Source organism: Chelon labrosus (genome assembly GCF_963514085.1).
Source record: "Chelon labrosus genome assembly, chromosome: 22".
In the NCBI taxonomy this organism is placed as follows: domain Eukaryota; kingdom Metazoa; phylum Chordata; class Actinopteri; order Mugiliformes; family Mugilidae; genus Chelon; species Chelon labrosus.
In genome coordinates, this window is record NC_140355.1 from 19,760,466 (window position 1) to 19,774,233 (window position 13,768).

The 13,768-nt window shown below is 43.4% G+C and overlaps 1 protein-coding gene across 1 annotated transcript in view; it reads left to right on the forward strand.

Moving 5' to 3' along the window:
- Positions 1–13,768, forward strand: part of LOC311507901 (netrin receptor UNC5D-like) — a gene marked incomplete at its 5' end in the record, with an annotated part of 75,059 nt that overhangs the window by 42,905 nt on the left and 18,386 nt on the right. The window contains 6 exons of the mRNA XM_084572445.1: positions 1,412–1,576; positions 1,934–1,966; positions 6,382–6,567; positions 10,711–10,860; positions 11,844–12,062; positions 13,228–13,312. Of these exons, the coding sequence (XP_084428571.1) occupies positions 1,412–1,576; positions 1,934–1,966; positions 6,382–6,567; positions 10,711–10,860; positions 11,844–12,062; positions 13,228–13,312 (838 nt within the window). The remainder of the gene's footprint in view (positions 1–1,411; positions 1,577–1,933; positions 1,967–6,381; positions 6,568–10,710; positions 10,861–11,843; positions 12,063–13,227; positions 13,313–13,768) is intronic.

The window sequence follows — 13,768 nt, forward strand, 5'->3', positions numbered from 1 at the left end:
TCCATTCTCTGACGAGTCACAAGGGAGACTTACACAATATTAGAAAGGTGGTCATAATGTTATGCCTGATCGGTGTACATCCTTGTTTTTATTTCTTGCTCCATTAGTAGTTATTATATTTTTTTTCTTAAATTTATAGTTGAATTTAATTCTCATGTGTACATTTTCTGTCTGTGTGCTGTGCGACTGCTTTATATTAATACTGTATAATAAATGCAGTAAATTTGAACCTGCAGAGCAGAACCATAAAACATTGTTTAATTGGTACGAAAGCTCAGCATAAAAAACATTATTTTGTTTTTCTTAAAAAAAAGAGGGAGTTACATACAGGGACTTATTTTTTTAACTGCGTCTGGCTGAGGAATCTTGCAGCGTCCAACCCGGCATTAAATAACAAATTGCTGCTTTTACACTTCAGCACAGTTCTCAGACACAACAATTGAATTTTTAACCACTGAGGTTTGCAGTCTTTATGCTAAGTGAAGTCTGGCTGGCTGCAGCTTCATAATTAACAGACAGACAGAAGGGTGGTATTGATCGTCTCATTTACCTCTTGTCAAGCAAGCAAATAAATATATTTCCCAAAGTAAACTATTCCTTTAAAAAAAAAAAAAGAAAGAGCTGCTGTTTGGCAGCTAACGCCAGGAATTTTTTGAATGTCAGCATGTACTTGAATGCATCTACATTCCGAGCTTTTCCTTCAGCTTAAAAATGCCTTACCACGCAAAAATAATGTAAATCGGACAAAGAAGTAAAGGCAACAAAATGGGTCTGCGTGATTTATTCCTCTGGTGAGATTCAAGGAGCCATAAGCGGATTTTGATGGCTCAAAGTAGAAGAGAAAAGTTTTGGAAGCCAGTCTAAATGCTGAGCAGTTCTCATTTGAAGCGATAACGTGTCACCGCAAATGCATCACACATCTGAAATCTAATCCGGTGGACTCTATAGAAACGGAAAGATGACTGAAGGGACGAAGAGAACCTGAGTGAGAAACAAGCGAGAGGAAGAGCGGAGCAGCGGCTCTAGTTATGAAAACTGCTGCGAAATCAGCTCGACCCAAGTGGTTTTTCTTTTCCAGACAAGCCCCAATTTATGATTTCAAACTTTTCATGCGCAGTTCAAAAGAAAACCCTTTTAAACATCATCTCCTCTTTGCCAAATGCCTCCTTCCGAAGGATTCTCTCTCCCGCCTCTGAGTTTGAGCATGAACAGGATGCATTTGCGTTTAGATTAGCGAGGAGAAGGAGCATTTAGAGGTTTGTTGATGGAGCACGGCACAAGCAGCACCACAATATTTTTTGCACATTTTGTGAGGGAGACAATGTTTTTACTAATGCTGCCTTGAAAGTGAACAGCTCGTGGGTTGGTGTTTGAACCTGTTGCGTTATTTTGTTTGTATCTGACCCCTCAGTGGACGGCGGCTGGGGGGAGTGGAGCGAATGGTCCGTGTGCAGCTCAGACTGCGAGAGGCAGCGCGGCAGAGAGTGCACGGCACCGGAACCCAAACACGGAGGACGGCTGTGCGACGGGGTGGCGCTGGCTTCCGAAAACTGCACCGGCGGCCTCTGCACACAGGGTGAGTAACATCGCCTCCCCCTCCTCCTCTTCTCCTCTTCCTTCTCCACTGGTTTACACCAGCTTACCACCATTACTGTCAATCCCGCCGTGTTCAGGGACTGTGTCATTATAGATTTACTGTTCATAATTTTTGGCAGTGTGGGCTAGATCATGATCGTGCTCGTAATCATCGCTCATTACCGGCACCCTCATCCGTCTTCATTATTCATCCACTCCACATACATCACACACACAGACACAGTGGCGTGCAGGCGTGGACGCATACACAAGTAGTGACTGAATCAACTGACACTTGTAGTATAAGGAGGTGTCGCAGAGACGCCATCATGGTCATGATGTTTGTCTCTGTCTGCAGATCGAAAGTTGCTACACGATGCAAAGCCACAGGGTGAGTTTCTCCTCAACTCGTCTTGCTGTTCTTTTAAAGATATCTTTGTCTACAACCATGCTCTGTATGTATTTTAATACTGTTTTATATACTAAAGGCAATGCACAATGCTGATTGATGAGAGGATAGCACTTTCTAAGCATCACCTATATGATAAATTAAAGGGGAATTACTGTTTTTTACAACCTGGACCTTATTTCTAGCATAAAATACGGACGATATTTAGATCCACGTATATCCATATAGTGGGAGTGACTGGGGCACCGAAACGCAGCCTCTAAATAACGCATTATCTGCCGCGAAACTCATTCATTTCACCAATATTTTGTTATGATACGCTAGTGCTATTCCTCGTTGAGTCCAGAGTTACCTGTTATCTATTCGCGGACGTGCAGCGGTTTGTTGTTCTTTGGCCAGCTGTTCCTCTCTCTGCCTCCGCATCCTCCTTTCAACGAGCTCCTCATCCGTATACTCTGGCTCAAAACGGTAAGGACGTCCATCATAAACAAAGTTGTCGTCCACATCTTCAGAATCGGAAAAATATTCAGCCATGTTGCAAAAAACTAGCAGTAGCAAATTACAGGTAAACAGGCCGACTTTAGCGGGTGCGCGCGGCGCTCAGAGATGACATCATCCAGGTCAGAGGTTAGTAGGTCAATCTACAGACCCCGGATGATGATAACAGGTAACTCTGGACTCAACGGTGAATAGCACTAGCGTATCATAACAAAATATTGGTTTTGATATTGAGTTTCGCGGCAGATAAAGCGTTATTTAGAGGCTGTGTTTCGGTGCCCCAATCACTCCCATTATATGAATATACGCAGATCTAAATATCGTCCGAACGACTCCAAATGACACCAAAGTTATATCGGTGAGTAAACGATCGTATTTTACGCCAGAAATTAGGTCCAGGTTGTAAAAATTAAAAAAAACAGTAGTTCCCCTTTAAGGCCACATCTTTGGAGCCAAGTATGTGAGTTACAGAGCGACCCTTACCACTAGCGCTTTAGTTCTGCTCTGCAAATTAGTATTTTACCGTCACACAGCGAATTGCCCTTAAACTGGAATAAGCCGACAAGAGACAAATCACTCTGACAGGTGTGCTTATGAAACATAACACTCATGCATGATTCACCGTGAATTTGTCCCGTACTTAAAAATAGAGGCGAAAGTTATTCCTGGTGCAGATGTTGTCTGACAGACAGGTAGCATATAGCATAATGTATGAGTAATGATTATTTTTTATCATCATGAATAATACAAGGAATATGTTTAGTTTATGGTTTCACTGCGAGAATTGAATTTTTTTGCAAAAGAGAAGTCACTCTCCGGGCTACATGACTGTGAAGATTCGTCCTGGTCATGGGGTCATGGTATAAATGTGTATTTAAAACAACTTGCTTGAGGTTCTTGAAGACCTTACATCCAGAAGACTTCAGATCTGAACAGACTGGTGGCAAGAGTAGCAGCCAGCAGTAAACAACAAAAAATGTCTGCTGTCACAATCACAACCAATCTAGAGGTTTAAAACAAAACCAAATAGGCCTTATTGACATTTCACCCCTCACTCCAAAACCCTTCCTCAGACCTAAACCGACTGGTGGCAATCTAAATGTTTCAGTGAGAGTTAGAGTGAGAAATACCCGCTCCCGGACCCAATCACAGCCAACCCGGAGGCTTGGAAATGAAAGCACACTGACTCGTTTAGGTTTCTGGGAGACGTTATCACCTCTTATCCACGAGGCTTCTCCAGATCTAAACATACTAAATGTTTCACTGGCAGTTAAAGAACAGCCGACGGTTGGAAATGTCTGCTCAGTGGCACAATCGCAACCGGCCTGGAGGTTTAAAACTAAAGCAAATGGACTTTATTGAGTTTGTCGGAGATGTTACACCGGCTTTTTCACTTCTAAATAGACTGGTGGGGCTCCAGGGCTTTTTAACCACTTGTGGGGTTGTTTAGTGTCGCTGATTTCATTTATCCCGTTGTTGACGACAGCAATAGTGTTGTTAACGTCCCAGCAGTTGTGTGAGTTGTTGGTTTCTAACATGCGGAAGGACAAACACAGAAGACAGAAGTCCTCAGGTTGGTACTCAGGTAGACAGTATGTCCACATGGTGGCCAGAAAAGATGATTATGAAGAGGGGTGAAAGGAACAACCAGCTCTAAACAGATGGAGCCATCTGAAGGCCTGTTCAGACCTTAGATAGGAAGTGACCATCTTTAGGTACGTGTGTTCAGACTCGGAATTAATTCCAGATACATCTCTAGATCCGATTCCAACATCATCTGCGGTGCATTAGAATATTTTAGCAGCGGCTATCTCTAATGGATCTCTACCGCTGCTCCAGAACCGAGAACTGCACTGTTTTATGTGTGTGCATCATGACTTTGGCTTCACACGTTGGTTAGACCTGCACAAAACTCAGATTATAACTCCAGCCCTGGAGATTTCCATATGCACCGTAATCTCTGATAATAAAGGTAAATAAAGATATCGGTGGTTGGTACTCGTATTAAATACTTTCATTTGTGGATTCTTACTTAGATTTATTCATTTTTTTCGTTAGTAAACAGCTTCGGATCTCTCAAATGCGATCTCAATGCGTCCCGGGGGTGTTCATGCCTTTCTTTTACGTAATCGGATCACCCAGATCAGATCTGAAGCATAGTCTGTATAAAGATGGACGGCGGAACAGCTCCTCAAAAGTGAAGCTAAAGCGAGTAGAGCTCCCCCTGGTGTCTGGCTGCAGTATAGGTCATAAGCGCCGCCTCCTCCATGTTGGTGGATGGCCAAATTAAAACACTAAATGCACGTCAAATACATTTTTTTCAATGATAGTTTCTGTCATTTTAGGTAGTTAATATAACTAAGCCTTCAAGTGTCAATTTTTCCGATAAGTTTGATAGATTAGTACATTGTATTATCCAACATTTCCTTGTATCTGGTGGAGGTAGAGCAGAGCGTAGTATTAATTAGACGACACCAAACCTAAGATCTCTCCCCATTCAGATCTCACCCCTAAAGACTCTCACAATGGCCGAGACGTTAACCCTATTGCGGCGTTTCCACAGTGACCCTCAACAACACCTTAAGAGGTTAAAAGGCTCCATTCAGAGTTCTGGAAACGTTTTGGATCCCCGTTTCTTCAAGAGACCCAAGAAAATCCATTTGCTTTTGTTTTAAATCTCCAGGCTAGTTGTAATTGCGTCTCTGAGCAGACGTTTCTCCATGGCTCTAACTGTTCTCTAACTGCCAAAGAAACATTCAAGCAGAATGTTGTCACTGTTTTCTTTGCCCTTGGCATCCATTCCCACTCTTATATAATCACATACACTGTGTTGTTGTCCTTAGAGTGCTTCTTACCGACCACAAAACAAGGTATAATACGTATTCTGTACCCGGCACAGACGTTTTTTTGTCACATCATCGATGATAATCCGTTCAATCTGTTGTTCCTAACTTTTATTTCCATTAATACCGATATTTTCGACTACACTCTATATTTCAAGCTGCCTGTGGCTAACTACTGTATATCCACTGCTTTATCTGATATTGCTGTGTAGTTAAATGAGCAACTGCACAGTTTGCACAGCGACAACTCAATCTGATACCTATTAAGACACAACCACACGTTCTTCTTACTCGTCCTTTAACACAATTGTGTGTTTTTTGTTTGTCAGAAGTGGCAGACAGAATGCGGCCAGGCTGCCAAAACTTCCCAAGCCCTCAATTAACCCGCTACTATAGCCGCTAATGCCGCTTTGCATATTTTGTCAATTTCTCCCCATTTGAGCTTCGGGCTTCTTAGAGGATTTCCCAGCATGTCCGCGTTTTTAGCGAAGATCTCATTATCTTTCAAGAGCAAGCTAGCAGCTCCTTTATTTCCAACTCGTTCCTTTTCTTTGTGGAGTTGGACGCCGCAATACTGGTGGGACCAGATAGAGAGTAATCGCTGCAGATGAGCTAATTTAATGAATTGGTTTTGTCACATTATCCCAGTGGAACGCAGAGTGCCTCCAACACCAGAGCCAAGCGGTGTTTGAAATGACAGTCAGGTGCTGGGTTGATTATAATCGCCTTCCTTCCGAGGTTCCTCATTAGTAGCTTTAACACTGCAGAATGGAACAATGAAGCTGTGCATCAGGAGGCAGGGCGGACGAGGAGTAGAAAACAAAAAAGGCTTCGAAGTAGTTGAAACCAAGGTATCTCTTATATAAGAAAATAAAAAAAAAAATCCCACAACTTTAACTCAGCTGATGTTCCCCAGCAACACAGGTTTTCAGTTTATTTGGAGAGAAACAGTTTCCTTGTGTCCTAATTAAGCGCAGCAGACTTAGAAAATAAGAAGACACTCAGAAACATATATCTCCCTCTCTCTCTCTCTCTCTGCCCCTCTAACTTTCCAAGGTGTGGAGAACAGCAGCGACGTTGCCTTGTACTCGGGCCTGGCTGCAGGAGTGGTGACGGTGGTGTTGCTGATCGTCGCTGTCACCCTTTACCGAAAGAGCCAGAGTGAGTATGGTGTTGATGTCATCGACTCCTCCGCCCTCACCGGGGGCTTCCAGTCATTCAGCTTCAAGACCTCTCGCCAAGGTGAGCCAGAGACCGGGTCTGACAGACCAGCGACAGGTTGGTTAGAAAACAAGTCTGTAGGCACAGACTGAGGAGACGGTTGAAATACCAGAGGGTAGAAGCGTCTTATGGAAGAGTTTGTGAGATTTTAATACGATCATTTACAGAAGTTTTGGTTCCAAAATCAGAGTTTAGGACTCATGCATTTTCAATATTCTATGTGGAATAGTGTATTAGAGGTCAGAAAGGTATCACGAGAGTCTGTCTGAAGTCCAGACTCTGCAGTATGTGCAGCAGTCTAAAAGAAAACTCAAACTGGGGGTTGTACTGTATTTTGAAGAGACCTCTTAACATGTACCGATACAAAAAAGGTTCTTTGCACTTCCTGACTTTGCCTAAAGAGCAGTCATATTATATATAGAGAGAGAGAGACAGAGAGAGTAGGGATGCACCGAAATGAAAATTCTTGGACAAAACCGAAAATGGGGAAACCCAAGGCCGAGATGCCCAAAGAAATTATTATGCCAACGAAATTCCACATCTTCTACGTCAGAGAACAGCTGATCATCTAAGGCAGAGATTCCCAAAGTGTGGTGGGGGTGCGCGAGCTGCCTCTAGGGGGCGCGCAGGATGAAAAATGTAATTAATGGCCTCTTTTTTTAATTTATTTATTCATCTGTTCCTGAGCCTATGCTCTTTGTTATTTATGTTGTGGGTCGTGTGTAACTTTATTACAATTTAATTCAAATGGCTGGCGTCCTAATTTTATTTCCATAACCGCTGTGTTATGATGACAGATATATCCGGTGCATCCCTAGTATAGAGTGTATATAAAGATGGACACAGTCTCCCTGATGTTACCCATAGGCTTCCTAAAGAGGTGATCTGAAGCTTATTGGCACAACCTTAATTATGCATAACTTCAAGCTAGGCTGATGTCAGGAAAAGCAAAAATTAAATCTAAAGATCAAACCTTTTTTTTTTTTTGCACCATGCTGCGATCATATTTATTTATTTCTGCTTTTTAGGATGGACGTCAACGGGGGTTGACTCACTTTTCAGAGTCAGCCTCAAGTGGTCGTTTTAGGAACTGCAGCTCATCATTTTGCACCTTCTCTGCACCTCCAAAAACAATGCTTTTATATTTTATCATATTATTTTATTGCTGCCTTTGCAATCTTGCCAGAAGACTCTTAATCTTCCAAAATGAAGGCTGCAGTTTTGCCTGGCAAATTGAGAACACAGAGAGAAGAAAGGAAGCTGAACTTCTCAGCTTGTCTATACAACACACGACTCGCATATTAATGTCATTTCATGTAAATATAAAAGAACGTTGGAGCGAGCCATACAGCAAGTGCATACAGTCATACCGATGTGTGTTTATGCATCTTTATAAATGATTCATGCGTTTCTTTGTGTTATGATGGAACCAAATCAATTATTAAAATGCTTTAGGCACCACAACGACCGTACTTAATTTTTCAGTTTGTTTACGTGAGCCTTCTGGAGGTCCATGCCACTGTGCATTAAATGTCCAATCACATGCAGCTCAATCTATAAAGCAATGCATTTAGTGCAAAACATCAGTACGCCCCGAGCAAATAAACTTATGGTAAAATTTGTGCATGTTTTATGCACAAATTTATCGTTTCGAGCTGCATAACTTTAGGATTACAAAATTAAAACTGTAATTTATTAGTTTCTATAAACACAGAAACTTTGGAGCTGAATTGTGTTCTGCCCCACAGATTGAAGCATATTTTGACGAGGGAGACGTTATGAGTTGCCGCCGCTGCTGCAGCCCTCAGCAGGGCATAATAAAGTTCATTCTGATAACACAGCAGGAGGCAGGGAAGGCTTTAATCTCGGTTCCCTTGTTCCCTGTGTTAGAGGGGCTCAAACAGCCAGACCTCCATCAAAAACCTCCACCTACTTGCATGTTCCAGCCTGGAATACGCTGCCTCATTTCATTCCTCTTTTTCTTTTGCAGCCATAGTGAGTCACTGTAGCTCCTCTAATTCCCGGCTACATAAATTGGCTCCTGCATTTATTTCCTTGCTCATCAAGAGGCTGTTCACTTAGCGTTGTCGTTTTTGCATTCGCCGAAACAAACGTCGACGAGTCATTAATCACAAATAAACGTCACCTCTCAACAAACAGATCAATACATGAGCTTGTTTATAACTCTATCTTATCTCTCTGAATTTCTCGATTTATTTATTTGGTTGCTGTTGCGTTATAATCCCAGTGTGTGACTGAGCCGACGCTTGCACCATTGCCTGCACCCCCTGAAGTTGGAGATAAAGGAAAAAAATAAAAATAAAAACGCGCGCATCATAAACTCAATCATCAGTATAATAATTTAACGGCAATATTGTTTACCAATATATTATTTTTTAAAAACCACCGTGACATCCAATTAAAGCGTATTTACTGCACCCCCGGCTGCTGCTGCTGCTGTATGCCATTCTTGTTTCCATGGTGATGATATTATAGCAATAGTCACGGATGCATAAAAACTAATTGTCATGACATACCCTTTAGGTTTTTTAATGTTCCAGTGGCTCTTCACTCTAAAGTGTAGAAATGTGATTGTTTTGTGTTTTTTTCTCATTTAAATTTTTATTGAATTTTAAGAAAGGTTCAAGATGCAGGTGTTGTTTTTGTTTCTGGTGTAGAAAAAAAGTAAAAAAAAAAAAATAGATTATAAAATCCAAACAAATATAGGGAATTAACATTATAAGAAATCCAGATCACAAAATTAAAAATGCGACGTGCTGCACTTAGTCCATGGTCTGCTTTGCCTTTTAAAGGGGAACTACTGTTTTTTACAACCTGGACCTTATTTCTGGCATAAAATACGATCGTTCACCTAACCAATATAACTTTGGTGTCATTTAGAGTCATTCGGACGATATTTAGATCCGCGTATATCGATATAATGGGAGTGACTGGGGCACCGAAACGCAGCCTCTAAATAACGCATTATCTGCCGCGAAACTCGTTCATTTCACCAATATTTTGTTATGATACGCTAGTGCTATTCCCCTTTGAGTCTGGAGTTGCCTGTTATCTATTCGCGGACGTGCAGTGGTTTGTTGTTCTTTGGCCAGCTGTTCCTCTCTCTGCCTCCGTGTCCTCCTTTCAACAAGTTCCTCATCCGTATACTGTGGCTCAAAACGTTAAGGACGTCCATCATAAACAAAGTCGTCGTCCACAACCTCAGAATCGGAAAAATATTCAGCCATATTGCAAAAAACTAGCAGTAGCAATTACAGGTAAACAAGCCGACCGTCACGGGTGCGCGTGGCCCTCAGAGATGACTTCATCCAGGTCGGAGGTTAGTAGGTCAATCTACAGACCCTGGATGGTGATAACAGGTAACTCCGGACTCAACGGGGAATAGCACTAGCATATCATAACAAAATATTGGTGAAATGAACGAGTTTCGCGGCAGATAATGTGTTATTTAGAGGCTGCGTTTCGGTGCCCCAGTCACTCCCATTATATGAATATACGCGGATCTAAATATCTTCAGAACGACTCCAAATGACGCCAAAGTTATATGGGTGAGTAAATGATCATATTTTATGTCCGAAATAATTTCCAGATTGTAAAAAACAGTAGTTCCCCTTTAATCTACAGAGCATAGCTTCATAGGATGCCGTCTCCACCATTGCATCCAACTACTCCCTCAGATTAAGAGATTCAGCCGTTTTCCACTGTCTTAAAATCACTCTGGAAGCTGTAATCACGCCCACCACGATAACAGAAAACATTTTCTTAGATACATTCAGTAATTGAGACCTGTGCCCTAGTAGACACATGGACAACAGGAGTCAGGGCGACTGTTGAACCAGACCATTCACTCAGGAAGTCCACAACCTTTACCCAAAATGGAGTCACTAATGTACACTCCCGTACACAGTGCAAACAAGTGCACACTCCTGTTTTACATTTCCAACACTTATTGTCATTCAGCAGTTTCATTCTGTGTAATCTCACAGGGGTATGGTACCAAAAGAAAAGTAGTACTTCCCTAGAGTGGACTCAAACTGGATTTGTTGTGTCGCTCTGCTCAGATAGTTTCTCCTTTGCATTGAAATGTGATTGTTGATAATAATTTGCTTTTTTTCTGTTTGTGTTTTTTCTTTTTTCTTTCAGCCAACCCCCTGCTTATTAACTCATCCATGCAACCAGACCTGACAGTGTCACGCACCTACACCAGCCCCATGTGCTTTCAGGACTCCATCGACAAGGAGCTAATGGCCGAGCGCTCGCTCCTTGACCCGCTGCCTGATCTCAAGGTCAAAGGTTAGAAACGATAACTGCTATGAAAACTGCCGTTTCGGAAAAGGCGTGAGTTGCAGGCGGAACGCGCAGCTCCGCGGCTGCAGTCGGAGGGATAATCCATCTTGCTCTGAGTCAGTGTTTCTCCTAAGGCCTGAGGCGTTTTTTCGAGGAGAGCTTTAATGCGACGAAGGAATGGCCACCTTGGGGGGAGGGAGGGCATTGTGATTTGACCGTTCGGCAATCCACGTTGTCTCTTTGTTACTGTTAGTGCACCTGTCAAGTGCTGTTTTCACGGAGTACAGTGGCATAATTTTAGAAAAATGTCCTCAAATCAGAAATGTTACTACGTTCCACGGCGATACAGAACACAAGAGCTGTGATTGGTCCGCTTGGCAAAAGTTTCAGTCGCCATTGTTGAAAGTGAAGCAGGAAGTAGAGCCAGAATGATGAGCGCACAAATATAAATGACTCTCACCGGCGTTGGATACGTACTTAGGTCCTTGCGTTTCGGTCCAACAGTACCATATAAGCACCTTCAGACGGAAATGTACAAAAAGCTCCATGCATTTTGAAAAAATCTTGTTTGCTTAACAGTAGAAAAATGTTTGCAGGATGCAGCTATTATAAGTAAACTGTAAGAGCACATAACAACGCAATTAGTTAATAACATCTAGCACATAGACACACACTCAGTTTAATCTATTCCCCACAAGCGCCGCTGTGTTTTTAACTCTGGACGGTCCAAATGAAAGACTCCAGCCTCCAAACTCTTAAAAATGCAGAGTGTCGCTCTCTCTGCAGCCTCAGGCACCCTGTTTCAGCTGGAGGCAAAATCCATAGCTTGACAGTGACGGGCTTGATGAGTCTAGTCTGTCTACGATTGGACGGTCCAGAGTTTGGGGACTGGGTTTTTAAGCGAGCAGTACTTTTTAGAGGCCATTTTCCTTCTGTTATGCGTTTGTTTGATCCGCCACCAAGTCACGGTGCTTTCGTTGCATCCTCAGGGGTGGCAGAGAGGGCAGAGTACCACGTCATGTCCCACCCCCAGACGTTTCCGAGGGGCCTGGCTCCAGACTACAGAGGGGTGGCGATGGGGACGACGCTGGGCAGAAGAGGCAAAAACCTTTTCACACCGCAGGTCTCTCTGAGTCCCAGCAGGCCTCTGCACAAAGCTACTGCTGTGTTTGGCCATGCTGGAGGCAGGCTGGTGGTACCTAACACAGGTGAGCACGCTGGCAAGGTATTTTCACTACTTTATTTATTTGTGTAAACTGAGATTTCATCAAATTAAAAGTAGAAATCACAAGCTGTAATCTGTAATAAAACATGCTTTGAAACTTGGTAACATGATCTTGAATTTGTTTTGTGTTGAAGCGATATTCACCGATCAGCCACAACATTATGACCACTGACAGGAGAAGTAAATAACATTAACCATCTTGTGACAATTCAGTGTTCTGCTGGGAAGCTTCCGGACCTGGCATTCATTGGTGTGGATGTTACTTAGACATGTAGCCCCCACCTAGACCAGACCAGACACCCCCCACCCCATAGCAATGACACTTCTTGATGACAGCAGCCATCCCCAGCAGGATGCAGGATCCTGACACAGGCACACACACAAAAACGCTTTAGGAACAAAACATGAAGAACAGCACAAGGTGTTGACCTGGCCTCCAAATTCACTAGATCCCAAACTGATCAAGTATCCGTGGGATGATCCACAGAGCCCCCGTCCTCTCAGAGGCCCCCCCGTCCTCTCAGAGGCCCCCCCACTAACAGTATTATGCTGCCAGACACCACAGTACACCCTCAGAAGGCCCATGTCCATTCTCTGATGAGTCACAACTGTTTTAGAGGCACAAGGGAGACCTCCACAATATTAGGAAGGTGGTCATAATGATTTGCCTGATCGGCACTGGCATTTTTGTTAACCAGCTGGTGCTTCCATGTGTGGGATTACAGATTGTAAAGTTGAATAAAGCGCACGATGTAGAATAAAGAAATGTAAACAAGTGAATGTAATGTAAATCTGTGCAGCCCACTCCACTGCATTATTCAGACAGCTCTTACCCGTGGCCGACATTCATCATCCTGTCCCTTGAGGGACTTTATCTGCAGATAGATTGGCAGTAATTGTTTACCATACCAATACAGCGTTGTGTATATTTATGTGTGCTTGTGTTGAAGAAGGAGGCGGTGGGTAAAACTGCTGGCAGCAATGAGTCACAAGGCCTTTGGGACTTGCGTCAGTCCCCCTTTTTCCGGGGCCATCGGCCTCCGGCTGTCACCTCCAGTAAAGAGACCTGACAGTCGAGCAGGTGTGTGTCATGTGTGTGCATGTCTGGCTGCGTGCTGATCGGGTTTTGCATGCCTCCTTCTCCGCAGGTATCAGTCTGCTGGTGCCTCATGGGGGTGTTGCAGAAGACACTACCTGGGAAATGTACATGAGCATCAACCAGGAGGACAGCAGGTAAAAGGGGCTCTCACTGGGGGTGGGGGGCTACAGTCTGCTTCCCGGGCCGCTCTCTTTTAATCTTTCAGCACCATCGCACCGTGTTTCTGTCCCCTCTTCTTCGTGCCACGTCATCTCAGGCGCCTCAAACACGCAAAGACAAACACGGACCCTCGCTTAGGGAGGCTGCACAGTGACATGTACTGTACAGATGCACATATTCCCACCCAGCGTGCGGTCCCTGCTCATCTTGCAGACGCTACAGGGGAGAACATGATGTGTCAAGAATGCATAGGCAGCTGTAGACAGATTGCATTACCGCCTTAAGCAACTGTCTCAGCAGTGGAAGATAAACTCGGCGAGTCTGAAGTCTGTTTTGTGTTTGTAGACGTAGCTGTGACAAAATCTCTTTCCGTGGCGAGTAGTTAGAAGGGTGAGTCTTGTGAACTTTGTAAATTCATAATGATGGCTGGT